General features: G+C 39.1%; 3 protein-coding genes across 3 annotated transcripts; 2 read left to right on the forward strand and 1 right to left on the reverse strand.

Moving 5' to 3' along the window:
• Positions 1 to 609: 609 nt before the first annotated feature.
• Positions 610 to 1903, reverse strand: LOC111912283 (probable glycosyltransferase At5g25310). Its single transcript, XM_023908013.3, has one exon. It carries the CDS (start codon positions 1743 to 1745, stop codon positions 714 to 716), a length of 1032 nt encoding a protein of 343 aa, XP_023763781.1. The 5' UTR covers positions 1746 to 1903; the 3' UTR covers positions 610 to 713.
• Positions 1904 to 2604: 701 nt separating this feature from the next.
• LOC128132240 (uncharacterized) lies at positions 2605 to 18008 on the forward strand. The gene is made up of 3 exons (XM_052768674.1): positions 2605 to 2870; positions 10238 to 11442; positions 16154 to 18008. The coding sequence occupies exons 1-3, from the start codon at positions 2674 to 2676 to the stop codon at positions 16189 to 16191; spliced, it is 1440 nt and encodes a 479-aa protein (XP_052624634.1). The 5' UTR covers positions 2605 to 2673; the 3' UTR covers positions 16192 to 18008.
• Positions 18009 to 22519: 4511 nt separating this feature from the next.
• On the forward strand, positions 22520 to 27532 carry LOC111912284 (delta-1-pyrroline-5-carboxylate synthase). Its single transcript, XM_023908014.3, has 18 exons — positions 22520 to 22803; positions 23544 to 23615; positions 23708 to 23811; positions 23914 to 24178; positions 24267 to 24695; positions 24767 to 24931; positions 25014 to 25091; positions 25173 to 25262; positions 25376 to 25462; positions 25569 to 25655; positions 25734 to 25830; positions 25931 to 26034; positions 26125 to 26200; positions 26280 to 26430; positions 26520 to 26588; positions 26674 to 26740; positions 26818 to 26888; positions 26990 to 27532. The coding sequence occupies exons 1-18, from the start codon at positions 22744 to 22746 to the stop codon at positions 27111 to 27113; spliced, it is 2196 nt and encodes a 731-aa protein (XP_023763782.1). The 5' UTR covers positions 22520 to 22743; the 3' UTR covers positions 27114 to 27532.
• Positions 27533 to 27939: the final 407 nt, after the last annotated feature.

Below are 27939 nucleotides of genomic sequence, written 5' to 3' on the forward strand. Positions count from 1 at the left end.
AAATATTTGACCATTAAAAAACACTATTTTAATGTTTGATTGGAATGCAATCATCATTTTAATGTTAAAAATGCATCCATTTAATTTGATGGTTGGAGTTGTTCTAAGGATTCTCAAGCCACTTAGCACAAAAATAGTTCGGGTTGGGACGGATCCAAAGCCCAAAAATCTATTCTAGGAAGCTTATTATCATTCGAATTGTCAGAAAAAACTTGCTCTTAAATTAAAATGAGTTATCAAGTTCATAGCCTAATCCAAAACATATTAATAAACTTCTTTTCCCTCTAAGATTGATGCAAATTCTATGAAGACCCCAATTGACATTAATGTTAAAAAAAACTATATTAATTATTAGGACATAACACGGTTGCCTAGTCACTAGCACTTTGAACGCATACGTTTCACTCCCTCCCTTTCTTCTTTCCTTTTTGCTTTTTTCTTTGTTCTTGTCATTCTCGAACTCACTTTCTTTCTATTCTATGCATCACATCCATTTTTCCATGGACCATCGTGTTTTTTATTTTATTATAAGTAAAATAGTTTTGAAAATAATTTGTAACCTTGTTATGGGAAAGTCTTTAATTGTCCAAATAATTAAAAAATAAAAAGTACTTGTACAATAAGTTTATAAATAAAAATCACTCGTTCACGTCTATTGTGGTAAATATTTTTTATTTGGTATCTTGAAATAGGAAAAGGAATAAAAAAAACAGCTACTGTTCAACCCATCTGGCGTATCTAATCGTATGCCGTCTCAGCCACAGCTGATAAATAATCATGTGAAATGCATCGTGCGGTTGCGGCTCCGCGTTCCATGCTAAATGCTGTGTTGCCGCTACACCAGATTCCTTCATCTTCTCATACCCGTTTAACTCTATTACGTCCAACACCCTTCTCAGTCCCTTTGCGCCACCACTTGAACTCACAAACACCGCCATCTCCGACCACTTCATCACGTCCATCAACGGCAGATCCTGAATCGGACGATCGGTAATCACCACCGGCACACACTGTAAGGCCATCGCTTCCACCATCCACGTCATGTCGTCGCCGTACAGAAATAAACAGAATCTGCTACTCTTTATGAATTCCCTCGTTCTGTTCCCCGGCTCCGATTCAACCTTGAACTCCGGATGCTTCTTAATTTCTTCAATTAATGTTGACGAACTTCTCCCGCTTGGTTTCATGTAACCGAGAAACGACAGCGTGTTGTTGACCGACGATTTTGCTTTGAACGGATGCACCGGTGGGAGCGTTATGTCCTTGTGCGGGATGAACAAACCGGAAGACGTCGGGAAACAAGAGATCTGAATAGAATTCTTCTTCAATTCGACGATGTTTCTGTCTGAAGACGAGTCAACACCGGCGGCTGAGAGGTAAAAGTGATCGGCACCTAGTGTGCGGTTCCAGAAAGGGTAATTACCACGAATATTTCTGATCAGACGTGCGAGATTGCGCGTTGAGAGAGATGAAGGGAAGGGGATGAAGAAGAGGTGAGCCTGGCTAGGATCTTCGGTCACGAAAGGACTGCTGAGGAGGGATGTATAGAATTGGGACTCTTGTGTGGTGGTGAAGATAGTGCCTCCGGTGATGGGTGGTGTAGGGTAGATGAAGATTTTGAAAGAGTCGAGCATCTTGTCGTAATTGGAAAAGAGGGTCTCGGATGAGAGGTAGGGAGTGGTGGTGGAGATGACATCCCCGGTGAAGGTGAGCAGGGAGAGGAGGAGGAGGAAGATGGCAGCCATGGAAAAAGGGGCAAAAGTGAAGGCTTCAACAGAGGATTTGGGTGGTAGGAAGCAGTGATTACATGATGATTGTGGTAGGTTTGGAAGGAAATGTCATAGTACTGTCATTCTTCCGACTCATGTTACTTTATTTCGATATATTTTAATCTAAAACATTTATTTCTCCTTATATTAATATACTTTTTTTTAATAAAAACAAAAATAAAAGACTGATACACTATCTACAATAGTTTTTATTGTTATTATTATTATTATTATTATTATTTTTAGAAATATGCAAAATTGCAAAATTGATCCATGAGGCTTTACATTTTCTTGGATTTGGTCTAATATTATACCAACTTGCAAATTTAGTCTCCAAAATAATGTTTTCTTGTGGTTTGGTCCCTAAAGATAACAATTGTTAATTCTTATCGTTATCTCATCTCATGTGCCCATATATTTTTTGATTTGTATATATTTAGTCACTGAGTTTTTTTGTTCATATTTTCTCGTTGAACTATTCAAAAAACATCTATATGACCTGCTATCGTGTAGCATCCTTCTCTGGCACGTATCACAATATTGTTCGCTTTTGGCTCCAGACACAAAACCTTCTCAGGGGTCACCCCTCCCCGAATTGATCTCACCCGAACACGCGTAACTGCATATTTATCTATTTATCAAACATTTTAAGTATGGTTGTACTTACAATTTATCCATCCATCAAACATTTTAACTATGTAATTACTTATGATTTATCTATTGAGCAAACATTTCAAGTATGGATTTACTTATGATTTATTCGACCCTTTTAAGTCATTATCCCTATTTTTGTAAAGACTAATAATATACCCATTACATGGATCATTTGTAAAATTTTGTCTTTTTATAAATAGTCTATGCCATCTTTTAAAATCCAGGTTTTAGTCCTTAACCTTTTTTTTTTATGGCAGGTCCATGTAACTTTAATTTCTACTGTGATTGGTCCTTGGGACACACACTTGACTTCCTGACAATTGTGTCCAAAATCCTGAAACACACCTTTGACTTCCTGACAAGTCATCACCAACTCGCTGTTTCCACGAGCATAATGATGGTCCATCCAAGATTCTCACGTTGCATCCAAATCCCTTATCAGCTCAGGTGCATATCCACATAGTCATTTCACTTGCCTTTCTTATCTCTTATCTCTATCTTTATCCTGAAGATGCCAAGGCCTAGACCAAGACCATTTGAATTTGTGAGAAGATCTTGGCACAATGAGAGATATCAACCCAAATAGCCAAGTTAAGGACTAGATTGCCATTAATGTAAATGCATCAATACCTTGCATTGATATCCTCACAGCAGTATAAATATCGGAAGTATTAGTGGGACACCGGCAAGAGCCAAAGTAGTTGGTTTCTTTAAACGATAGGTTCCCAGATCAACAACAGGAGCGCCTTCCGATAAAACGGTAGAACCGTAGAAATAAAACTCAAAATCGTTTGTCAATTTGAAATCTTCTTGCATCGATCAAGGAACCAACAATCGCTCTATCTCATGGATCAACAATTTTGAATTCGTCAACACAAAGCATTTGATAGCGAACAACTTCCTCTTCATGGCATTCCTTTGCTCCGAACCAAGACAAAATTATATGGTAAAGCAATAGAATCTATAATAGAGTTTAGATTTCGGACCTCAAGCAAAAAACATTTGAGCTTATGATCCATTTATCTCTCAGTAGCTTCATTATTGGTGTGAACATGGTGATATTGTGATGCGAAACCGCTTACTCAAGTTGTAACGCCCGCAAGATATGGCTAGATAATTAAAGAATTATAGGATAATTAATAGCCTCAACGATAATTAGACATTATCAAAGTAGATTATTTAGGGAAACTAATCTAAACGAGAGTCGTAGTAGTCGTTAAACTGAGAGTGTGCATAAAGAGAATGTCCAAATCTGACTTCATCAGATGAAGTTATGATTTTTCAAAGTTTTAGCGCAGCAGTATATGACTCAGAAACCGAAGTAGGGATCGATTGATCGTTAGAAAAAACAAACTAAACTAGAGTTGAAGGTCTCGTCTATATGGTTATGTCAATATAAAGACAACCGAGAACAGATATCATATGAGAAAGTTATGAATTTTAAACGGACTTTAACAGTCTAAGCCTGTTAAAAATATAGCTTTGAAAATAAAGTCAAAATTAGCCGACGGAGTCTAAAAGAAATTTGTAGATCTAGTCGAAATCTTTCCGGGGATATAAAGAACGTCAAAATGGATCTCGTATAAATAAGGTACGATTTTCGGAAGTTTTCCGGGAAACATCATGTGCAAGTGGGTTGCACAGCGCACACCTTCTAGAAGGTAGGGCGTGGACCACCATATTTGTGACACGTGGCAGAAAAATGGGAGGAGCAACATCTCAGGTGCGCATGGCGTTCAATTGTGCTATAAATAGGCTTCAGCTACACATTTGCTTCCTCACTCGCCATCCTCCTTTCTATTGAATTCCTCTTAAGTTTAGCCTATTCCCCTTGGTTTTAGGCTTCGGCGAAGCCCTGCGATCTCTGAAGTAGTAGTAACTATCAAGTAGAAGCCCTGCGGTGTCAGATAGTCGATGAGTAAAAGCTCTTGGATAAGAATTATGCCCACATAATTCTCAGCTTTTCACTAACAAAACTTTGTAAGTTAAGCTACACTCTATCTTTTCAATTAAACATATATTTATGGTCATAAATCGTTATTATGAACCTATAAATAAGATTTATCAGTAATTCCATGTCGTTATACTGATTGATCTACTTACGGGAGTGATGTCTAGGTTGGATTTAGTGAGGTGTTTAAAATAGGATTTCCAAACAGTATACTCTGTATACCAAACGGATCCTACCTCCGATATGATGATACCTGGTTATTCCTTATTTAGATCTTGATGTAAACATTGGGATTATCAATGAATCTAGACTATAATCATTATAGTCACCGCGATTATGAAACTAGACTAAGGTTTGGTGCTTTTTACGTCTAGGTCTCTTCGGAAGGGTGTAGCGAAGCGGTGTCAAAATCATGAGCCACCCTTTTTATCAAGTGAGTGCATAATCCCTTTCATGAACATGATTTAATATAAGTATTAAATTAAAATATTAAATATATGTTGGAAGTCGTATGTGAATTATATGCTTATTGCTTGGATTATATGTTAGGATATATATTATGCTATATGCGAACCAAATATCGTTCTAATTTATGTTAGAATTAAATAGATAACAATATATAATAGTATTAAAAGTAACATTGCTAAGAAGATAAAAAGAATAATAATACCTAATGATCTGTAGAGATTATAAATACACTAGAATTAGGTAGGTGTCACCCAAGGATAGAGTTGGTATTAAGGTTGGTTACAGACACTGTAATTTGATTTAGGGATAAACATAGACTCGTGGAAGATACCTAGCTCAATTACGTTTGATATTAGGTAGTCTCATTAGGAGGATGCGCGTAACCTAGGAACGGAGAGTAAATTTTTGTTCCATGACACTATCAAGTGTCAATGTACGATAGCTCCGTACGGGATGACCATAAATGGTGGGTCCCGATCAGGCAACTATTAGCGGTATGGTTGGTCACCCCCAGAGTATGTGACAACACTCGATCGTTCTAGACGGTCTTGTGAATTACGTTGCTAGTGTGAGCTCATTAGTCACAGCCGTATATGAATTGGAAAACCATATTCATCAAATACTTTAACGGCCCATAAGCCTTTATGACTTACACTGGCAAAGGAAGCCCCTAGCTATGCAGTCAACGATTCATCAGGCGAGATAATTTTTCTCTGATAATCATTGTCTAGAATCTGTGAGGATCGATAGAAATAGATAGTCTAGGATTTATGAGGATCGATAGAAATGGATAGTCTAGGATATGATAGGATCAGTAGGAATGAATATATAGGAATGGTTACTATATAGGAATGGTTACTGTATGGTAACGACTGGTTTGCAGGTATGATAATTATGGAATATTATCATACTAGGTGTGAGACTCATGTATTACATGAGTTTAATAAAAAAAATTAAATATGAAATTTTAACAATTTAAAAAATTTGAATTTATAAGAAGAATTAGAAAAAATTTGAATTATTGAGGCTTTAATGTATTGAATACATTACATATATAAACTCTTTCTAATAAATACCTTACATATATGTTACCTTACATATTAAATATGGAATTTTAATTTAATAAAATGAAAAATACAATAAAATGACAAGTGGAAATAGAAAATTTAAAAATTCTAGAAAATTCCATGTGTCCAAATGAAGGAGAAGAGGACATGTGGCAAGAAACCTTCATTTATTAGAGTAGATCAATATCGTGGGATTGAAATACCTATGTATCTCACCAGGTTTCCCTAACCTGGCCGACTCAATTCATATGCATCACATGTGTCACACTCCTGGCGGTGTCACGTGTCACTCCCTCGTTGGTCTAAATTTAATACTTTTTCTAAAATTATAACTTTTGCATACATATTCCGTTTTCGATGGTTTTTATATCCACACATTCCTATCAATGAGTACTATAATTTTCATTTAGACTTCGTCGGCTAATTCACACTTTATTTTTCCTTTTACGGTTCGAGATGGCTTATGCTATAAATGATGTTGTGAAACTCATAACTTCTTCGTACGAGCTTTATTTTCGACGTTCATTATATCGTCGATTTCATTTTGAAAAGTAATAAAACTTTCATTTACATTAGTTTATCTAAAAATCAACCAATTTTTATTTCGATTATGTGTCGCACACTGTTGTACTATGTCGCACTCGAAACTTCGAAAAATCATAACTTCCTTATAAACAGTCAAACTTAAGCATTCTTTATATCAACGTTTTCGTATTGACGAGTACTTCGAATTTCATTTAGATCATTATTCTAATTATACTTTTATTTTTAATTGATATTTTTAGTTTTTCATTATGTTTTTAACTGTATTTTTATACAAATATTATATCATTATAATATTTATAAGTATAACATATATATAATAGACAAAATTGCAAAAATGGTCCCTGTGGTATGCATTTTTTTGGGGTTTCAGTCCAAACTTCGGCTTTTTTGGATTCATGGTTCTTTTGGCGTAGTTTGTACGTAGAATTGGTGCCCCCCACCCCCCGACTTAACTTCCGTTAAGTTGTTGCTATTAACCCCCTCATGTGCCTTCCACATGAGGATATATTTGTCTTTTCACTTCTAAGGAACTATTTTTGCACCTAAAAATATATTCTTTTTTCGAAAAAAATTAATACCTATTTATTTATTTGAATAATTAAAAAATAAAGGAGGTATCTCTCTCTCTCTCTCTCTCTCTCTCATAAACACTTAACCGAAAACACTTGTAGCACCTGGTTCCTGGTACGTAAATCTTATTTGAGTATTTCTCTTCTTTTAGCCTTGGACTCGGCGAGTCATAGGTCCGACTCGCCGAGTAGATACGGGACCCGGGACACATTTAAGTTGGTGACTCGGCGAGTCCATATTCCGGACTCGACGAGTCACCGCTGTTGGATGAAACCCTAAGTTTCAGGGGTTTGCACCTTATTTAAACTCTCTTTCCGCCCCAATCTCGCCCCCATTCACCCTCAGAGCCCTGTATCTCTCTCTAGCCTTGCTTCCTTGTCAGTTTGAAGTGTTTTTGTGGTGTTCTTGAAGTTTTTGAGGAGAAAGAAGAGTGAATCAAGAAGAGGAGAAGGAGGCCAAGCATCTCTGTGTCATTCCAACGTTTCCCCTGAGGTATAGCTCGTTTCCCCTCTGTTTTTAAGTTTATTGTCCCTTATAGCTCCATTAAAGCCCTCTTTGAGCCATTTCCAAGATTGTGTATGTTTGAGGGTTTGTAATAAGCTGATTGACCTTTAGATCTAGGCATGGTTGAGCTCCAGGAGCTCAGATCTACTGTCTTTTTGGAACCATATTGCATGAAAGCCCTAGATCTACCCCTTTTGGTGCATTTTGGACCTTAAAACCCTCATGGTGGTCTATTTACACGTAAAGTTGGAAACTTTACGTGATAACCAGGCCCTAGGAGCCCAGATTTATGTATGGCATGAGCTGGATTCAAGCAGAATCGACCATATAGTAATTGCATGGTAACGACTCGGCGAGTCGTTCATCTGACTCGGCGAGTCGATTCGCGAGTCTCCGAGTTTGTCCCCTTTTCGTAGTGTCGAGTGAGCAGTGAGTCACGGGGTGTGACTCAGTGAGTCGGAAGCTGAACTCATCTATGGAGGAACTCGGCGAGTCAATGCCCTGACTCGGCGAGTTCAAGGCAATCTCCTTAGATCAAGAACAGACTCGGCGAGTTGTTCATACAACTCGGCGAGTCGCAGCATAAGTGTTCATCGGATGAAGATGAACTCGACGAGTTGTTCATACAACTCGGCGAGTAGGATGAAGGACTTGAATATCAGTTTAGAAGGAGAACTCGTCGAGTCGTCGCCTAACTCGACGAGTAGAAACGGGATTCAGGACAATCATTTGGGTAGGGACTCGGCGAGTTGGAAAGCCAACTCGGCGAGTTGGGTCAACTGAAAGTTGACTCTGACTTTGACTTAGGGCATGATCAAGGGTAAAATGGTCATTTTACCCAAAGGACAGTTAGCAGTGTTTGATTGAGTATGTTGTGGGAATTGCAGCCGGAGGATTTCCGGAGCAGCAGCAGCAGCAGTAGACAGTCAATCCCCGATCAGATTAGCAGCTACTTCGAGGTGAGTTACCTTCCAGTAGCGGTGGGTCTACGGCCACAATGCCGGCCCACCAGTAGGAGTTATATGTAGATGATTATCTCCGTGATATTCATCTGGGGATTACTACTACCTGTGTTATGTTTATGTGCTAGTATGATATGATGTTATGTGCTAGTGACAGTAGGGGGGAGATAGTCCCCGAGGTATCCGGTCGGTAGGGCCGAAGGGGTAGTCATACCCAGCCATGTTAGATAGATTCTGATATTGTGATACATGTTATGTGGTAGTAGTGGAGGGGAGGAATAGTTCCCCAGCATCCGATCGAGAGGACCGAAGGGGAGGCCAGCACCCAGATATGCTAGGCAATATTCGGTCGAGAGGACCGAAGGGGAGGCCAGCACCCAGATATGCTAGGCAATACTCGGTCGAGAGGGCCGAAGGGGTAGGTCGGGCACCCAGATCTGCCTGACAATATATATATGTTATGAGATTATATGGTATGTGGTACAGTAGGGGAACTCACTAAGCTTCGTGCTTACGGTTTTCAGTTTTGGTTTCAGGTACCTCCTCAGCTAAGGGAAAGGAGCCGGCGCGGTAGCAGCATGTCATACACACACACACACACACTCTTGTTTCCGCAGTTACGAGTTTATTCTGGGATTGATACTCTGATATTTGATTGATCGAATGTTGTGGTTTTCAATTTGGTTTTCGATGTGAAATGGTTTAATCAAACAATATTTTAACTATTAATGCTTTCATGTAATGTTTTATAACGAAATTTTTGGACGTGAAAATTGGGTCGTTACAAGTTGGTATCAGAGCCCTGGTTTGAGGGATTCGGACACACCTTCCGGGGTGTCTGAACTCAAATCGAGGGATTAAAAGATTTTCTAAAAGAAAATGTTTTCTAAAAATTGAGAAAAGAGTTTCGAGAAAGAACGAAGTGTGTGATGTGCGCGACCGGCCGAGCTCAAGTAAGTGTTCCCCAAAGTACCCATACGAGTTTATGTTATGTTTATCAACTTTTGTAGAACAGCATGCTAGAATAGGACTAAGGATATAGGAGTGATGCCTTATGTGCCTACTTTATGTGTTTCAGTCGTATGAGAATTGCATGCTAGTTATTGAGTAGACAGCAAGTAGGATAGCCTGATTAGGTTATGCCTGATAGTATGAGCTTAGCACTTTATGCTAGTACAGTTCCTGTAAGCAGATAGAGTTGATTAGGATTGTTACCCTTGTCTGAATGCTGCTTGCTTCGTGCTATGTGGGACTCTGAATAATGGGAGTTAGCCATTAGGCGAATACGTCACGTCACATGTGATCAGGGTTGAATAATCTTAGAGTGCCGGATTTGATCCTACTGCGCAACTCTTGTTTGAGTCCAACCGTTGTAGGGACGAGTCGGGTACTCGAAGGATTATCTGAGCCTCGTCACATGTGATGGTATTCGGGTAATGGCTAATTGGCATTACAAGGAGGCCTGCAGCAGTTGAGGACTGGATAGAGTAGAATCAAAGATTTCCCTAGGGCAAGCCTAGGATGAGTATAGCAGTGATCAGCAGTAGTGAAAGGGATCTGGTGGAGTCGAGGCATTCCTTGAAGAAGGTACGGATAGATGTGGAAGGTAGTATGGGCCCGTACTACTGAAAGCAAAGGATCCGTACCCGAACCAAGGAAGGCCAAGATAAGACCAGGGAACTCGTAGGTAGCAGTGATCCCTCAGGAAGTATCAGTACCTCTAATGTTTGTTGTGATGTATTGCAGAATGGTGGTACTTCGATCGAGGCCGGTAGATGGCGGTTCAGGAGAGGGGTCAGGTTCGGGATCAGGTTCCGAGCCGGTAGATGAGGGACTACGCGAGTTCATCGCGTCAGAGATCACCAGAGGCATCCTTGAGTCGACCCCCATCCTCTTTGGGTCGATCAAAGAAGGGATCATGGAGTTGATGGAGGATCGCCTTCGGGCATTTCGGAGTGATATGGCATCTAGCCAGTCGGGATCTCGCACACTATCCTTCAATGACTTCAAGGGCAGTGGTGCACCGGATTTCCATGGGGTGAAAGACCCCATTGCCGCCAGGCGATGGATTGCAGACATCGAGTCTGTACAGTTGACTAGCTTCTGCCCCGAGGGGTCGAAGGTGAGGTATGCAGCCGGGTGTTTACGGGACCGAGCCCGGGATTGGTGGGAGTCAGTGGGTGACTCGTTGGGAGCCTCAGCTATCAAGGCTATGACCTGGTCGGACTTTGTGACCAGGTTCAGGGCAGAGTTTGCACCGGCTATCGAGCTTCAGCAGTTGGCCAGGGAGTTTCTGGACATGAGGCAGACGATGGAGACTGTGGCGGAGATCACCGCCAAGTTCTGGGAGAGGGCTTTATTGGTGCCCCAGTATGCTGGTGACGAGGATATGAGGAGGACCCGCTATCACGACATGCTTCGGGCTGATATCCGGGAGCACGTTAGTTTTTCAGCTTGCCCCACCTTGGACTCCATGATTGCCAGGGCGAGGGAGAGGGAGATAGATTTGGAGCACATCTGGAAACGGAAGGCAGAAGAGGGTCAATCAGGAGGGGCTTCGGGGAAGAAGCCCAAGGGATCAGATGCGGGGCTGAAAGGCCAACAGGGACTGGGACGCTGCAGGAAATGCGGAAAGACACACGAGGGAGCGTGCCGGTTGGGATCATCAGGCTGCTATAAGTGCGGCAAGCGTGGGCACTTTAGCAGGGATTGCACTGCTCCGGCAGCAGTTATTCAGACATCGGAGTTGTTGTGTTTCCACTGCAACCAGAGGGGCCACAAGAAGGCCAATTGCCCCCAGTTGACAGTTTCAGCGCCGGTGAAGGCGCCAGCTCCAGCGACTGTGCGGATCACGGATGGCCGGCAGGGCAAGGTAGAGGCTCCGGTGGTGAGGAGCCGAGCGTTTCAGTTGACTACCGAGGAGGCACGCGCCGCACCCGATGTGGTGACGGGTATGATTCTTTCCCTCTATTTTATTTTTATGATGTTATGATATTGATATGTGCTTCGTATGTATATGTATGCATTAGGATCGTTCCATGTGAACGGCATCCCAGTTCAGGTGTTATTCGACTCGGGTGCATCCCGATCATTTGTTTCCCTTGCGCTTAGCAAGAAGTTTCATGAGACTTCGGGAGAGTTAGATTGCCCTTTAGAGGTAGAGATCGCTGATGATCGATCGGTGCGAGCATCGATGGTGTTTCGAGATTGCGTATTGCGTTTGTTTGAGGAGCGCTACTTGGTAGACTTGGTTCCCATTCCGTTGCGCGGGAACAAGGTGATTATAGGCATGGATTGGTTGAGCCCTAATGGGGCGGTGATAGATTGCGCGCAGCAGCTAGTGCGGGTCAGGACCCCAAGCGGGGGAGAGTTAGTGATTCATGGCGAGAGGCCGCGGTGTGGACCCGCGGTATGTTCAAAAGCAAGGGAGAAACGCTACCTTCAGCAGGGATGTGCAGGATATGTCGCGTATGTGATGGATACCCGGGAGGCGGGTAAGGCGACAGTGAGCGAGGTTCCGGTGGTTCGAGATTTTGCAGATGTTTTCCCGGAGGAGCTTCCTGGGATACCTCCGGAGCGACAGGTGGAGTTCAGGATTGACCTTGTTCCTGGTGCGACTCCAATAGCCAAGGCACCGTATCGGTTGGCTCCTCCTGAGATGCAGGAGTTGTCTACACAGCTGCAGGAGCTGTTAGACAAGGGATTCATTCAACCGAGTAGTTCACCCTGGGGAGCCCCGATTTTGTTCGTGAAGAAGAAGGACGAGTCGCATCGGATGTGTATAGATTACCGGGAGCTGAACAAGGTAACGGTGAAGAACCGTTACCCGCTCCCGAGGATTGATGACCTCTTTGACCGGCTTCAGGGAGCATCTTGGTTCTCCAAGATTGATTTGCGTTCGGGTTATCATCAGATGAGGGTCAGGGAGGAGGATACGCAAAAGACCATGTTTCGGACGCGCTATGGCCACTATGAGTTTGTGGTGATGCCGTTTGGGCTCACCAATGCTCCTGCTGCATTCATGGACCTGATGAACCGCGTATGCAGACCGATGCTGGATCGGTCTGTGATAGTCTTTATCGATGACATCTTGGTTTATTCCAAGACTCAGGAGGAGCATGAGGAGCATCTGAGAGAGGTGTTGGAGACCCTGAGGAGGGAGAGCTTGTATGCCAAGTTCTCCAAGTGTGAGTTTTGGTTGCGCGAGGTGCAATTTCTCGGACACCTTGTCAACCAGAACGGGATTCTGGTCGATCCGGCCAAGGTCAAGGCCGTGATGAGATGAGAGGTTCCGAAGTCTCCATCTGAGATTCGGAGTTTCCTGGGATTAGTAGGCTACTATCGGAGATTTATTCAGGATTTCTCCAAGATAGCCGTACCCCTGACGCGGCTGACGAAGAAAGTCGTGGTCTTTCGGTGGGGACCCGAGCAGCAGGCTGTGTTTGAGACGCTGAGACAGAGACTGTGCGAGGCGCCGATCTTAGCCCTGCCATAGGGCGTAGAGGATTTTGTGGTATACTGCGACGCGTCCATTTCTGGGTTGGGCGCGGTACTGATGCAGAGAGGGCATGTCATTGCCTACGATTCGAGGCAGCTCAAGCCTCACGAGGCGAACTACTCGACGCATGATTTGGAGTTGGGGGCGGTGGTTTTTGCCCTCAAGATTTGGCGGCATTACCTCTAGGGGGTTCGATGTACCATCTACACGGACCACAAGAGTTTGAGGTACCTCATGGATCAGCCGAATCTGAATATGAGGCAGCGTCGGTGGTTGGACGTGGTAAAGGATTATGATTGCGAGATCCTCTACCACCCGGGGAAGGCCAATGTGGTGGCCGATGTGCTTAGCCGCAAGGCGGCGCCGATCAGGGACGTATACATGAGGATGTGTAACGACCCAATTTTCACGACCAAAAATTTTGTTTTAAAACATTACTTTAGAAAATATTAATAACTAAAAACATTGTTTGATCAAACCATAACACAAAGTGAACCATGTCTAAAAGCCAATTCATACAACCAATCAAAATATCAGAGTACAAATCCCAGTGAAGCTCGTAAATGCAGAAACCGAGGAGTGTGTGTGTGTGTGTGTGACATGCTGCTACCGCGTCGGCTCCTTTCCCCTAGCTGAGGAGGTACCTGAAACCAAAACTGAAAACCGTAAGCACAAAGCTTAGTGAGTTCCCCCATCGTACCACATACCATACAAACACATAACATACATACTGCCAGGCTATTCTGGGGTGCCTGACTACCCGGTACGGCCGTTCTGGGGTGCCGTCCTACCCGTGTCAAGCCATTCTGGGGTGCTGACTACCCGTGTCAAGCCATTCTGGGGTGCTGACTACCCGTGTCAAGCCATTCTGGGGTGCTGACTACCCATGTCAAGCCATTCTGGGGTGCTGACTACCCATCGGTCCTAACAACCGATCCTCAGGGACTAGTCCCCTCTTACTACCTTTATCTCATATAACACAACAAGCCAGCATGCAAACATATCATCACGTACTGTCAGACATATCTGGGGTGTCTGACCTACCCTTCGGTCCTAACAACCGAACTCTACAACTATCACATATACATATCATGCCAGCATACAACATATCAGGTAGTAGCAAACCTAGATGATATCATAAAGACAATCATCTAACATACAACTCCTACTAGTGGGCCGGCATTGTGGCCGTAGACCTACCGCTACTGGAAGGTAACTCACCTCGAAGTAGCTGCTGATCTGATCGGGAACTGACTGCCTACTACTGCTGCTGCTGCTCCGGAAATCCTCCGGCTGCAATTCCCACAACATACTCAATCAACACTGTTCACCGACCTTTGGGTAAAATGATCATTTTACCCCTGACCATGCCCTAAGTCAAAGTCAGAGTCAACTTTCAGTTGACCCGACTCGCCGAGTTGGCTTTCCAACTCGCCGAGTCACCACCCAAACGATTGTCCTGGATCCCGTTCCTACTCATCGAGTTAGGTGACGACTCGACGAGTTCTCCTTCTAAACTGATATTCAAGTCCTTCATCCTACTCGCCCCAATCTCGCCCCCATTCACCCTCAGAGCCCTGTATCTCTCTCTAGCCTTGCTTCCTTGTCAGTTTGAAGTGTTTTTGTGGTGTTCTTGAAGTTTTTGAGGAGAAAGAAGAGTGAATCAAGAAGAGGAGAAGGAGGCCAAGCATCTTTGTGTCATTCCAACGTTTCCCCTGAGGTATAGCTCGTTTCCCCTCTGTTTTTAAGCTTATTGTCTCTTATAGCTCCATTAAAGTCCTCTTTGAGCCATTTCCAAGATTGTGTATGTTTGAGGGTTTGTAATAAGCTGATTGACCTTTAGATCTAGGCATGGTTGAGCTCCAGGAGCTCAGATCTACTGTCTTTTTGGAACCATATTGCATGAAAGCCCTAGATCTACCCCTTTTGGTGCATTTTGGACCTTAAAACCCTCATGGTGGTCTATTTACACGTAAAGTTGGAAACTTTACGTGATAACCAGGCCCTAGGAGCCCAGATTTATGTATGGCATGAGCTGGATTCAAGCAGAATCGACCATATAGTAATTGCATGGTAACGACTCGGCGAGTCGTTCATCTGACTCGGCGAGTCGGTTCGCGAGTCTCCGAGTTTGTCCCCTTTTCGTAGTGTCGAGTGAGCAGTGAGTCACGGGGTGTGACTCAGTGAGTTGGAAGCTGAATTCATCTATGGAGGAACTCGGCGAGTCAATGCCCTGACTCGGCGAGTTCAAGGCAATCTCCTTAGATCAAGATGAACTCGGCGAGTCTTAGCATAAGTGTTCATCGGATGAAGATGAACTCGACGAGTTGTTCATACAACTCGGCGAGTAGGATGAAGGACTTGAATATCAGTCTAGAAGGAGAACTCGTCGAGTCGTCGCCTAACTCGACGAGTAGAAACGGGATTCAGGACAATCGTTTGGGTAGGGACTCGGCGAGTTGGAAAGCCAACTCGGCGAGTTGGGTCAACTGAAAGTTGACTCTGACTTTGACTTAGGGCATGATCAGGGGTAAAATGGTCATTTTACCCAAAGGACAGTTAGCAGTGTTTGATTGAGTATGTTATGGGAATTGCAGCCGGAGGATTTCCGGAGCGGCAACAGCAGCAGTAGACAGTCAGTCCCCGATCAGATCAGCAGCTACTTCGAGGTGAGTTACCTTCCAGTAGCGGTGGGTCTACGGCCACAATGCCGGCCCACCAGTAGGAGTTGTATGTAGATGATTGTCTCCGTGATATTCATCTAGGGATTACTACTACCTGTGTTATGTTTATGTGCTAGTATGATATGATGTTATGTGCTAGTGACAGTAGGGGGAGATAATCCCCGAGGTATCCGGTCGGTAGGGCCGAAGGGGTAGTCATACCCAACCATGTTAGATAGATTCTGATATTGTGATACGTGTTATGTGGTAGTAGTGGAGGGGAGGAATAGTTCCCCAACATCCGGTCGAGAGGACCGAAGGGGAGGCCAACACCCAGATATGCTTGGCAATACCTGGTCGAGAGGGCCGAAGGGGTAGGTCGGGCACCCAGATATGCCTGACAATATATGTATGTTATAAGATTATATGGTATGTGGTATAGTGGTACAGTGGGGGGAACTCACTAAGCTTCGTGCTTACGGTTTTCAGTTTTGGTTTCAGGTACCTCATCAGCTAGGGGAAAGGAGCCGACGCGATAGCAGCATGTCACACACACACACACTCTCTTGTTTCCGCAGTTATGAGTTTATTCTGGGATTGATACTCTGATATTTGATTGATCGTATGTTGTGGTTTTCAATTTGGTTTTCGATGTGAAATGGTTTAATCAAACAATGTTTTAACTATTAATGCTTTCATGTAATGTTTTATAACGAAATTTTTGGACGTGAAAATTGGGTCGTTACAACACTCCACCCATCTTCTTCAAGTTCATTAACCTACATCTAAAGATCAGTGAAAAACTATGAATCATATCTTCCCCACCATACCTATGTCCCCTCTAAATCGCATCTCCCCCTTATTTTTTTCTTTCTCTGATGAGACCATCTTCTGCCTCTGGCCAAACTTTCACCAGCGACGACTTCGACTTCATCCTTTTCAATACCCACTGCATCTCCTCTACCCTGCACCTTCACCATTTCAACTGCATCTTCTTCCTCCTCCCTCTCCACCAGCCACCTGCGTCATCAAATATACCCATTATGACCTAATTGATTTGACAGTTAATATGTGTGAAATTAAGAACGTAATGGGGGTTCCCCTATTTCTAAAGATCGAAGTGTGTTCCCTTTTTCTCAAGGTCGATCCAACCATTTTCTCTTTCATTTTTCCCTCGAATTTGTAACACCCAAAATTTTCAACTGATTTTTCACATTTTAAAAACACACTTTCATTCATAATTGTTATAAAAATGTCATTGTATCACATAACAATCCATAACAACACATCCCATGCAAGATCATAATATGTAAAAGCTCTTCATGTGTGTATTGATCATGCCGACGCCTTCCCACGATCCTCACTGGTATCTAAAACACATAACACAACACTGTAAGCATAAATGCTTATTGAGTTCCCCAAAATACCACACACAACACATATTAGCCACTCAAGGCTATAACTCTGTTGACCCTCTGGTCAATGTGTCTCAGTGGGACCCTCCAGTCCCATAACTCTGTGGACCCTCTGGCCCTAACTTTGTGGACCTTCCGGTCCTAACTCTGTAAACTCTGTAACATACATAACATAAATCACATAGAAATCACATCATGAAAAAGCATACAAAATACTCTGTCACATAACTCTAATTACCACTCTAGGTAAAGTATAGTGAGAAGACTCACCTCGGGTAACTCAGTAATCTCGAACTCGGTAAAAATCTGGTCTAGCCTCCGCCTCTAGATGAAGCTCCTTCCTCTGAGGATCTCAGATCCAAACTTTCACTTCAAGCTCTAGCCTCCACAAGCTCCTCTCCTTCTTCTTCACTAACACACCAATGCACTTTTAGCTCAAAACACTCACACACACACTTAGGGACGAAGGAAGTGTTGGATACAGTGTCTAACTCCATAACTATATTTGGTATATACTTGACCCGACCCGGCGTGGTCCATTTTGGTTGCACTTCACCCGAACAATTTATGGATAATCTTTTGAGAATAGTATAAGTTATGATTTATTAATATAGTATAAGTTCTAATATATTAATATAAAATCATATTATTTAATTAGTATTGATCTATAATTAATCTAGAATTAATTTAGAGATCAAAAGTATGACTAATTAAATATGGGCTCTTGTATTTATATAGTGTGGGCTAATGCTTATTTGGAATGGGCTAGGCTTGAATGGAAAGTCCATGGATACTCCATGGAGCTTTAACCCATGTATCTCATGGAAATGAAAAGACATGGGTATTAGGGTTTACATGGATGTAACCCTAATCCACCACACTATAAAAAGGAGGCTTTGGTTCTTGAAATCACACTAGTTGTGGTGAGTAAAGTAAGAGGGCCGATTTCAAGAAGGTTGTGACTATTCTCTCAAGGTTCCAAAGTTTGTGGTGATTTGTGATTTCCATTTGAGGCATCCACACTATTGGTGCTAGGCTCTAAAACTCCAAGCAATCAACTACAACTACAAGGTAAGTAATTCTACTAGCTTTATTTGATTCAAGTTCCCTATGCCATGCTAGATAGGATAAGAACCTTGGAAAAATAATTATTTGCATGTATCTTAGTCAAACATAGATCCAAGGTTTCTAGGGTTGCATGTACACCATAGGAGTGTTAGAATGCTCAAAACCCATTAGGAAAGCTCTCTTAGGGTTTCACTCTCTGATATGGCGGCTGAGAAATGAGCCTTAGCATCCCTTATATAGTGCACAAGCCAAATATTAGGGTTTGCATCTGGACCCTCTACGCCCAGCGTAACCCTGGGTACGCCCAGCGTACCTAGGCGAGTCCGCGTCCAAATTAAGCGCATGAGTACGCGCAGCGTACTCCCCAGTACGCCCCGCGTACTCATTTGCTGCAAAATTCACTCAAAGGCCAAACTTGACAACTTGACAAAAGAGAAGGGTTAAATAGCTTTACCTGAATTTTGGGATGTTACATAATCACACGAACAAAATCAATATCAGCCCCTTCCCTTTCAATCGGCTTGCAGGTATGCATGTGTGTTGTTTCTCTCTAGTCGGCCCAAAAACTCAATAAGAATCAAGATAGATCTATTTGTTTTGAATTTGTAGGTCAGATTAAAGAGAAAAAAGAAAAATGAATAACAAGATGGGGGAGGGAACATGTTTTGGTTGTTTAGTGCTTCTTTCACGTAGGTATCAATAATTGTGGCTGGAATGGAGAAATAATTGTTGTATTGAGGCTGTTGCGAAGTTGATGGTTAGTTTAGGGATGTTGGTGGTCGGAATGGATCCTTGGTGGGGTTGTGTCTTTTATCCTCCAAATGAACAAATTGAAGATGATTGTTAGATCATTCATCACAGGTTCATCAGTTATGTGTTATTTAGTTTTAAGTGTGCTTGTATGTGGTTTGATTTGTAGAAGGAAGATGTAATGAAGAAGACGATGAGAGAGAGAAAGACCTTTTTTATTTTTTAATTATTAAAATAAATAAATAGGGTATTATTTTAAAAAAAAAAAAAGATATATATTTTTTAGGTGCAAAAATGGTCCCTTAGAAATGAAAAGACAAATATACCCTCATGTGGGAGGCACATGAGAGGGTTAACATCAACAACTCAACGGAAGTTAAGTCGGGGGGACCAATTTTACGTACAAACTAGACCAAAATGACCATTAATCCAAAAAAGTCAAGGTTTGGACTGAATACCCAAAAAATGCATACCACATGAACCATTTTTGCAATTTTGTCTATACAATATTATATAAAAAGAACACTTCGTAAACACATAACATGCAATAAAATCTCATTTATTCATATATTTATAATACAATTTACATTAATTTGATAACATAAATGATGATATATCCATGAAATGTCTAACAAAAATGTGGACATTACGGTTATCGAGAGAAAAAAGAGAATGATCATCAAATACTAACTCTAAAATGGAAGCATTACACTCTCTTTTATAGTTACATGCAAATAGTAAGCACCATCCCTTATAAATGAAAGCATGGGATAAAGAAAGTTTTCGATTTGTAAGAGGTTGATCCTCTCGTCATGAGAAACAACCTACTAAACAATAATTATGAATTACTAGTTGTTTTTATCTTTTAGAAATATTATTTTCATAAATAATAATTATTCCCTAATTAATTATAAGAGTTGATTTTTTTTTTTATTAATAATCAAATTACTAATAAATATCAATAAGTGGCAACTTGCTAAATGTGTGACCCTATGTGATCTTATATTATTGAGAACATCACTCTAAAATGATTATTGAACATATAGATTCAACAATAATGACACGACAAAAAAATAAAGACATTGATAAAACTAATTGAAAGTTGTAACTTTTATTTTTGTACGGGAGTTCGACACAAATTTCAATTAGCTTTTAAATGTGTAAATTATATAAAAAATAAAAGCTAAAAGCTTTTAATAGCTACTTAAAGTAACTTTTTTATTAAAAACTTTTTATTTAGAATAAAGGCAAAAATCTTATAGTGTCATAATTTTTTTCCTATAATTCAAACTCTTTCTTAAAAGTTAAAAATTTCTTAAAAGTTCGTTGTCAAACACATAATAGATATTGTAGATTACACTTAGGATTAGGGTGTAAACGGTTCCAAAACCGAGAAAACTGAAAGTAGAACCGGTTATAAAAATACAGGATCAGTTAAGCTCATTGAGAACCGATTAAGCCTAAAACCAATGGACCCGTATCGAAATACCTGAAAACCGATCAAACCCATTTTTCCAAACCTATAACCAAACTGAATATCCTTATTTGGTCCTAATCAATTCTAATTTGTGTGCATTTGTGGTTTCGATTTGATTTTTTGTTCCAAACATATCCCTACTTGGGACGTTTCGAAAAACACTTATAAATTTTATAATTCAATCAAACAATAATTCTTGCATACAAATCATTTGAAATGCATACTTTGAGCTAAAGCTAATTTGAATGTATTATTAAGCCCCAATAAACTTAGGATGCATTTTTGTTAAGAAATACAAATTATAACTTTTGATAGTGCCCGACTTTTTCTTTACAAGGCTATAAAATGGTTTTAGTGTTATTATTCTATTTTGATAAAAGAAAAGTATCATTCATTAATTTGGTGTCATTATAATCATATTTTCTTATTATTTGTTATAAAACATCATTATAATCATACTTTTATTTATTATTTGTTATGAAACGTGTACTAACGTAATAGTTAATAATTGAAAAATTAATTGTTAGTCGATAAAAAAACAACATTTAGAAAAAATTACTTGACAAACAATGAAAAATGTAAAACGATATAAAATGATATTTAAAACAATAATTTCAATATTATAAGATAAATATGTAATACATTATTTTCATTAATATAAATAAATACTAAATAAGGGTTCCTAATATTTATATTTAAATAAAAGAATTTACATTCCACGTCATATTCATAATATTATCGTAAATTTATTGTATCTGAAATAACTAACTCTCGAATGTTATCTTACGACTAATTTTTATATTATCATCTACTTCTTCTATACATATGTTTCATTGTCAAATATACAAATCTTGAAAATTATATTTGTGTGTCATTCATTCAAATGTAGTTGTGAAGAACAAATATTGCCTTTATCACATTTATTTGAGTTTTCTTATTAAAATTTGTCTCATTGTTTAATTATATTTAATATTATTTAAATTAGCTAATGTAAATCGTTAAATTGACAAAGAACATTAAAACAATTTGAGAGAATAAACATTACTTTGTATCTATCTATAAATTTAGTCATTAAAATTGTTATATTTATATGATTGATTGATTATTTTCTTTTTGTTTAAATAAGTATCAAAAAATTATAAAATATATGTATCAAAAAATTATAAAATAATGGCTCTATACATTGGCTATAAATGTTGAGTACCAACTTATTTATAACTATCATATCTAAAGCGATAAATATGGTTTAATATAGTAAAAATAAATTAAGTATTAATTACAACGAAAAAGTTTTGTAAGCTTTTTGAAACGTTAGTTTATATATATATATATATATATATATATATATATATATATATATATATATATATATATATATATATATATATATATATATAAAATTTGGTTTTTATTTATTTTATTTTCTATAATAATCATTAATCAAACTCACGAATCTACATATATTTCAATAACGGAACTTAAACATTAACTATTTGAAAATAAATACATTACCAGTACACCTTGATATGTTATTAAAGATATAAAATCGGACAATCATTTCATATTTTATTTTAGTATGACACGACAAATTTTTATTTAACATAAATATGACATAACATGATACCTTGTTTTTATTTTGCTAACACGAAAATGAACATATTAAAACACATCATGCGACAACAAAAATAACAATTTGTTTATTTAATTTACATTTAATTGTACAAAACATGACAGATACGAATTTTAAATACCATACAATATAACATCATGTCTTTACATTAGATGTATACACAAATTGCTATATTGTCCCAATTTATTTTTCGTATCATATACTTTTATCTTGTCATGTTATGTAGACCATAGTTTATGTTATGTAGACCATAGTTTATAAATTACTATTTTTTAGTTTGTCCTAGGAAAAAATTCTTAGTGGTGTGGTCGAGTCGACCTAAAGAAATGTTTTGTTTTCCTAATGGGCTGTGTTCCTGTACTTCTCACGCTTATTGAAAACCCTGGTATCTTTCAATCACAGGACACCACTAACATCGAAGTTATATTATTCAACGTGTCACGATCTCCATACATGACATCGATCGCGACAGCTGTGCCAATCATAGCTTATCATGCTCTCCCTATCCTGAAATATACGCGAGTTCGGCCCGATTTTCTTAGTCAATCTCTCTCTAGGTTCGTGTGTCTGTGGATGACTATACATACAGCGGCCCTGTATATATATGCGGAGCTGTCGACGAGCAGACAGTGAAACCCTACGATAGGGAGTCTTTCACGAGTTTCCTCATCCCTCTTTACATTCAGGAACAAGGCAGCTGCCAAATCACCACACACACACACAAACACACACAGAGCTTAAACTTTTAATAATGGCGGCGATCGATCCAACTCGTGGATTTCTTAAAGATGTGAAGCGTATCGTAATTAAGGTGACTCTTAATTTCATTGATTTCTCTTATCGACTGGATTAATGGTATCGATTTTCGATTGCCAGTTGTGTTTGATTAGTTTATAGTTTTCCCGAGATTTTGATCCCTAAATCGTTCGATGTGCTATTTTTCAGATTGCATTTGTGAATTTGGTTTTCTATTTTGTTCAAGTAATAATTTGTGTGTGTGTGATGTGAGTTATCATGCTAGGGTTTTGACTAGTTAATAAGAATTGAAGTGATTTCATCAATGTAGATTTTCTAATCTTTTTTGGTATATTTATCCTTTTCATATGTTAGTCGTGCGGCTAATCCTTTAAGGGGAAATCTATCTATTTATCTGTGGTTGATTATGAAAATTGAAAAGATTTTTATAATAATCACACAGATTGTCTTGGCATATGATTCAACGAATCCTCAAAAAGGATATTCGGCAAAATTCTAATACCATGCAAATTATGATTAGGATTGGGTGGAGAACATAATATTAATCTCTATGCAACCCATAGTATATAGCGTTTAATAGTGTTAATGGAAATTATGAATGAAATTCCTTTTGTCTGTCTGGAATGACAATCAACATAAGCTTATACATTTTATGGAAAATAGAGTGCCACATGAATGAGTTTTTTGGTATGAAATGTCATTTAAATTTGATGACTAAAGTAAATGAAGCACATGTTGATAGACTTTTTATGTTTGTAAATTAAAGAACCTATAAATATTTTCTTTTATTTAAAGGTTGGGACAGCTGTCGTCACTCGAGAAGACGGAAGACTTGCGCTTGGAAGACTAGGAGCTCTCTGTGAGCAGGTAAATCATTATTAAAACTAACATACTTATTTTTCTTTACTTTTCTGTTTCTGTGAAATATCATTATGATTGAACTTTTGTCCTAAATGCAGATTCAAATACTAAATTCTCAAGGATTCGAGGTTATCTTGGTCTCATCAGGTGCTGTTGGTGCTGGTAGACAGCGTCTCAGATACAGGAAATTAGTCCACAGCAGGTCTTTACTTACTTACATGATGCAACTAAAACATACTTTTAATTTTAAATTAGCTAAGCATGGAAAGTGGTTATTAATGAGTGAATTAATAATATGTTGAAGCTTTGCGGACCTCCAAAAGCCACAGGTTGAGCTTGATGGTAAGGCATGTGCAGCTGTTGGACAAAATGGTCTCATGGCACTTTATGATACACTCTTCAGTCAGCTTGATGTCACATCAGCTCAGCTTCTTGTCACTGATAACGACTTCAGGAGTCCAGAATTTAGGAAACAACTCACTGAAACAGTCGATTCTTTATTGTCTTATAAAGTGATTCCTGTATTTAATGAAAATGATGCTGTTAGTACCCGTCGTGCTCCATATGAGGTATGTTTCTTTATTCTAATAGTTAGCTTTTCATTTTTAACCATTTCGATTGTGTTTTCATAATATACATTTCTTACATTTATTGCAGGATTCTTCTGGTATTTTCTGGGATAATGACAGTCTGGCAGCTCTGCTAGCTTTGGAGTTAAAAGCCGACCTTTTAGTGCTGTTGAGTGATGTGGATGGTCTTTACAGTGGCCCACCAAGTGATCCTCAGTCAAAGCTAATTTATACATACATTAAGGAGAAGCTTGAGAATACAATTACTTTTGGTGATAAGTCAAGGCTAGGAAGAGGTGGAATGACTGCTAAAGTCAAAGCTGCTGTTTATGCTTCACAAGCTGGGATCCCTGTCATTATAACAAGTGGTTTTGCTGGGGACAATATTGTCAGAGTACTTCAAGGACAGCGTATTGGTACACTCTTTCATCAGGATGCTCATACATGGGTGTCAAATGGGGAGTTAAATGCACGTGACATGGCAGTAGCAGCAAGAGAAAGTTCTAGGCGTCTTCAGGTATGTTTTAAACTTTAATTGGTTTATAAGTAGAAGTTTTGATTTATTGATAATGTTTTAATGAATTGAAGGCCATGTCTGCAAAAGGAAGAAGTAAGATATTACTTGATATAGCTGATGCTCTTGAAGCAAATGAGAAAGTGATTGTACATGAAAATGAAGCTGATATTTCTGTTGCTGAAGATGCTGGATATGAAACATCTTTAGTGTCTCGGTTGGCTCTAAAGCCTGGGAAGGTAAGTCATAAATTCATAATTCATAAATAAAATCAGACAAAATTCTTTCTGTAAGTCTCATTTTATTATTATATTTTTATAGGTTGCTAGTCTTGCCAAAGCCATACGTGTGCTTGCAAATATGGAAGAGCCTATTGGACAAGTATTAAAGAGAACAGAGGTAAAGTCCATACTATAAATATACAATCATGATTTGTGATTGTATGAATGAAATAGAATAATCTTGTATTGTTTAATGCAGCTTTCAGATGGATTCATCTTAGATAAGACATCGTCTCCTTTGGGTGTCCTTCTTGTTATATTTGAGTCTCGCCCCGAAGCACTAGTTCAGGTACAATAATATATCAGTTGATGCTCTGCTATAATGATGTCTGGATATGTGTGTGTCTTAATTGCAACTAGATTTTTGTTGGGTTTTTTATTTTTAATACTGTGTGTGAACAGATAGCATCATTGGCTATCCGAACTGGGAATGGGCTTCTTTTGAAAGGGGGAAAGGAAGCAAGACGGTCCAATGCTATCTTGCATAAGGTCAGATATATTTATTGAATTAATCAACATATGTTTATATGATTTTTTTTTTTATAATTGGGTATTGACATAAGTTTGCACTACTTTTTCCTGTAATATTTTTTAGATTATTACTTCGGCTATACCAGAAAATGTTGGTGGAGGACTAATTGGACTTGTGACTTCTAGAGATGAGATTCCTGAATTGCTCAAGGTTTGTTTGTTTGTTATATATGAAGCTAAACATGTAAAAATAGTTTCCCCCTAAATTGTGCTGTGATGATGTGCACAGCTTGATGATGTGATTGATCTTGTGATACCAAGAGGCAGCAATAAACTTGTTTCTCAAATAAAGTCTTCAACAAAAATTCCTGTTCTAGGTCATGCTGGTAAGAAGTCAAAAATATGGATACATTGTTGATAGTTCAACAAGAAGCATGGAATTTCAATGTAGTAAATCTTGTTTGTTTTTGACTTTCCTTGATACAGATGGAATTTGTCATGTGTATGTGGACAAGTCTGCGGACATGGAAATGGCAAAGAACATAGTTTTGGATGCAAAAACAGACTACCCTGCAGCCTGTAATGCCATGGTATGTAATGTGAAATTTATTGTTGATGTTGGGTGGTAATATGATATGATATGATATGTGTGTGGGTTACTGTTTAACTACTACTACCAGGAAACACTTCTTGTTCATAAGGAGCTGATGGAAAACGGTGGTGTTAATGAGCTTCTCATAGAACTTCAAACTAAAGGTTTGGTATTTCTTTAATAGTTAATGGATTGGAGGAAAAGTAGTATGTTATATATATTTTTGTTTTTTTTTTTTATTAGGTGTTTGCATAAATGGTGGTCCAAGGGCGAGCTCTGTGCTTAATCTTACACCAGCACCCTCGTTCCATCACGAGTATGGTTCAATGAATTGCACCCTTGAAATTGTGGATGACGTGTATGCAGCCATTGATCACATACACAAACATGGAAGGCAAGAAAAGAAAAGAAGTTATCTGTTTGATGTGTAAGCTTTTACATATGGTTAACATGACACTAGAGTAGCTGATTTTTTGTTTGCAGTGCACATACTGATTGTATTGTTACGGAAGACCGAGAAGTTGCAGACCTGTTTCTAAGTCAAGTGGACAGGTGTGGGTTTTGGGAAATTGATTGAATATTTCATAGTATTTATAGTTAAAGTAATATTGGTTTGGTTTAATAATTGTTGTTGCAGTGCTGCTGTATTTCACAATGCCAGCACAAGATTTAGTGATGGATTTCGGTTTGGTCTTGGTGCAGAGGTAGGTATCTGTATTCAAATTTTAATACTATATAATATTTGTAGTTTAGTAATTAATTGTTGGAATGGAATGAATAGGTTGGTATAAGTACGAGCAGGATCCATGCTCGTGGGCCCGTAGGTGTTGAAGGATTGCTTACAACACGGTGGTATGTTGAGTTTATTATCCATTTATTTAATTATTGATCGAGAAAGAAAGATGTTGTTATATGATATGATATTTAGCTTTGATTGATGGGATGATTTTCAGGATTGCACGAGGAAGCGGACAAGTGGTGGATAATGATAAAGGGGTTGTGTACACTCACAAAGACCTCACCACCACCACCACCACCCATAATAATAATAATAATAATCATAAAGCAGCAGCTTAAGCTTATGTTAGCTTTAGATTGTGTGGTTTGGTTGAGTTGAGCCTCTTAATGGCATCATAAATGGAATTAAGGTGGTAGTAGTAGTAGGAGGCTAGGCATGCATGCAGAGAATGGAAAGATTTGGATGTTGTAAGATCACGATGACGATGAGATGAGATGAGATGAGATGATACATTGATGAGTATTTATTAACAGCTTTTAATGCGTTCGTGACTTAAGCGGACCAGGCTGTGAGTCAGTGTCAAGTGTCAAGTGTCAACTACAAAACCCACCCAAACCCAATTGGTTCCACTTTCTTTGATTATTGTTTGTGTGAGAGGGAGGGAAGTTTGGTGTTAGTTGCTTTCTAGGTACTGGTAGCCACCCACCTATTCTTCTTATTTCTTATTACAAGTCAAGTCAAGTAGTTATACATTGAACTCTGTGTGTGTCGTATTCGCACCATTCTTCTCCTTTTATGACTAATTTTCAGTTTTTTTTTTTTTTTTTAAATAAAATGTATCACTCCCTCTTCTCTTCTATGTTTTATTATTTTAGATGCCACCAAATCAAAAGCCTGAGTGAGACCCAAATCTCGACTATTTTAATATTTTTTTAATCAACATTTATTTATATTCAATCAAAACACCTCCGATGCTGTTTTTTTTGCAGCTTTTGTCTTTTGACTATTTGAAAAAACTTTTTCTTAAGATAAGAGTTATTTGAAGAAGTCACTCCTAACTACTTATTAGTTAGTAAACTACAACCAGTTATTGCTTTTGTATATTTTATCATTTTGGCTCTTAAGGTGCACGGAGTCGTGCATGGTGGGCTGTAGTTTGGTCAT

This window comes from Lactuca sativa, chromosome 2 (assembly GCF_002870075.4).
Source record: "Lactuca sativa cultivar Salinas chromosome 2, Lsat_Salinas_v11, whole genome shotgun sequence".
In the NCBI taxonomy this organism is placed as follows: domain Eukaryota; kingdom Viridiplantae; phylum Streptophyta; class Magnoliopsida; order Asterales; family Asteraceae; genus Lactuca; species Lactuca sativa.

Coding starts and splice junctions, on each gene's coding strand:
- LOC128132240 (XM_052768674.1), top strand. CDS start 2,674: ATGGCAGGTCCATGTAACTTTAATTTCTACTGTGATTGGTCCTTGGGA. Junction 2,871..10,237: donor CAAATCCCTTATCAGCTCAG/GTGCATATCCAC, acceptor GATGTATTGCAG/AATGGTGGTACTTCGATCGA. Junction 11,443..16,153: donor CGCACCCGATGTGGTGACGG/GTATGATTCTTT, acceptor TTTTGGTTTCAG/GTACCTCATCAGCTAGGGGA.
- LOC111912283 (XM_023908013.3), bottom strand. CDS start 1,745: ATGGCTGCCATCTTCCTCCTCCTCCTCTCCCTGCTCACCTTCACCGGG.
- LOC111912284 (XM_023908014.3), top strand. CDS start 22,744: ATGGCGGCGATCGATCCAACTCGTGGATTTCTTAAAGATGTGAAGCGT. Junction 25,831..25,930: donor TCCTGTTCTAGGTCATGCTG/GTAAGAAGTCAA, acceptor TCCTTGATACAG/ATGGAATTTGTCATGTGTAT. Junction 26,589..26,673: donor TTTCTAAGTCAAGTGGACAG/GTGTGGGTTTTG, acceptor TTGTTGTTGCAG/TGCTGCTGTATTTCACAATG.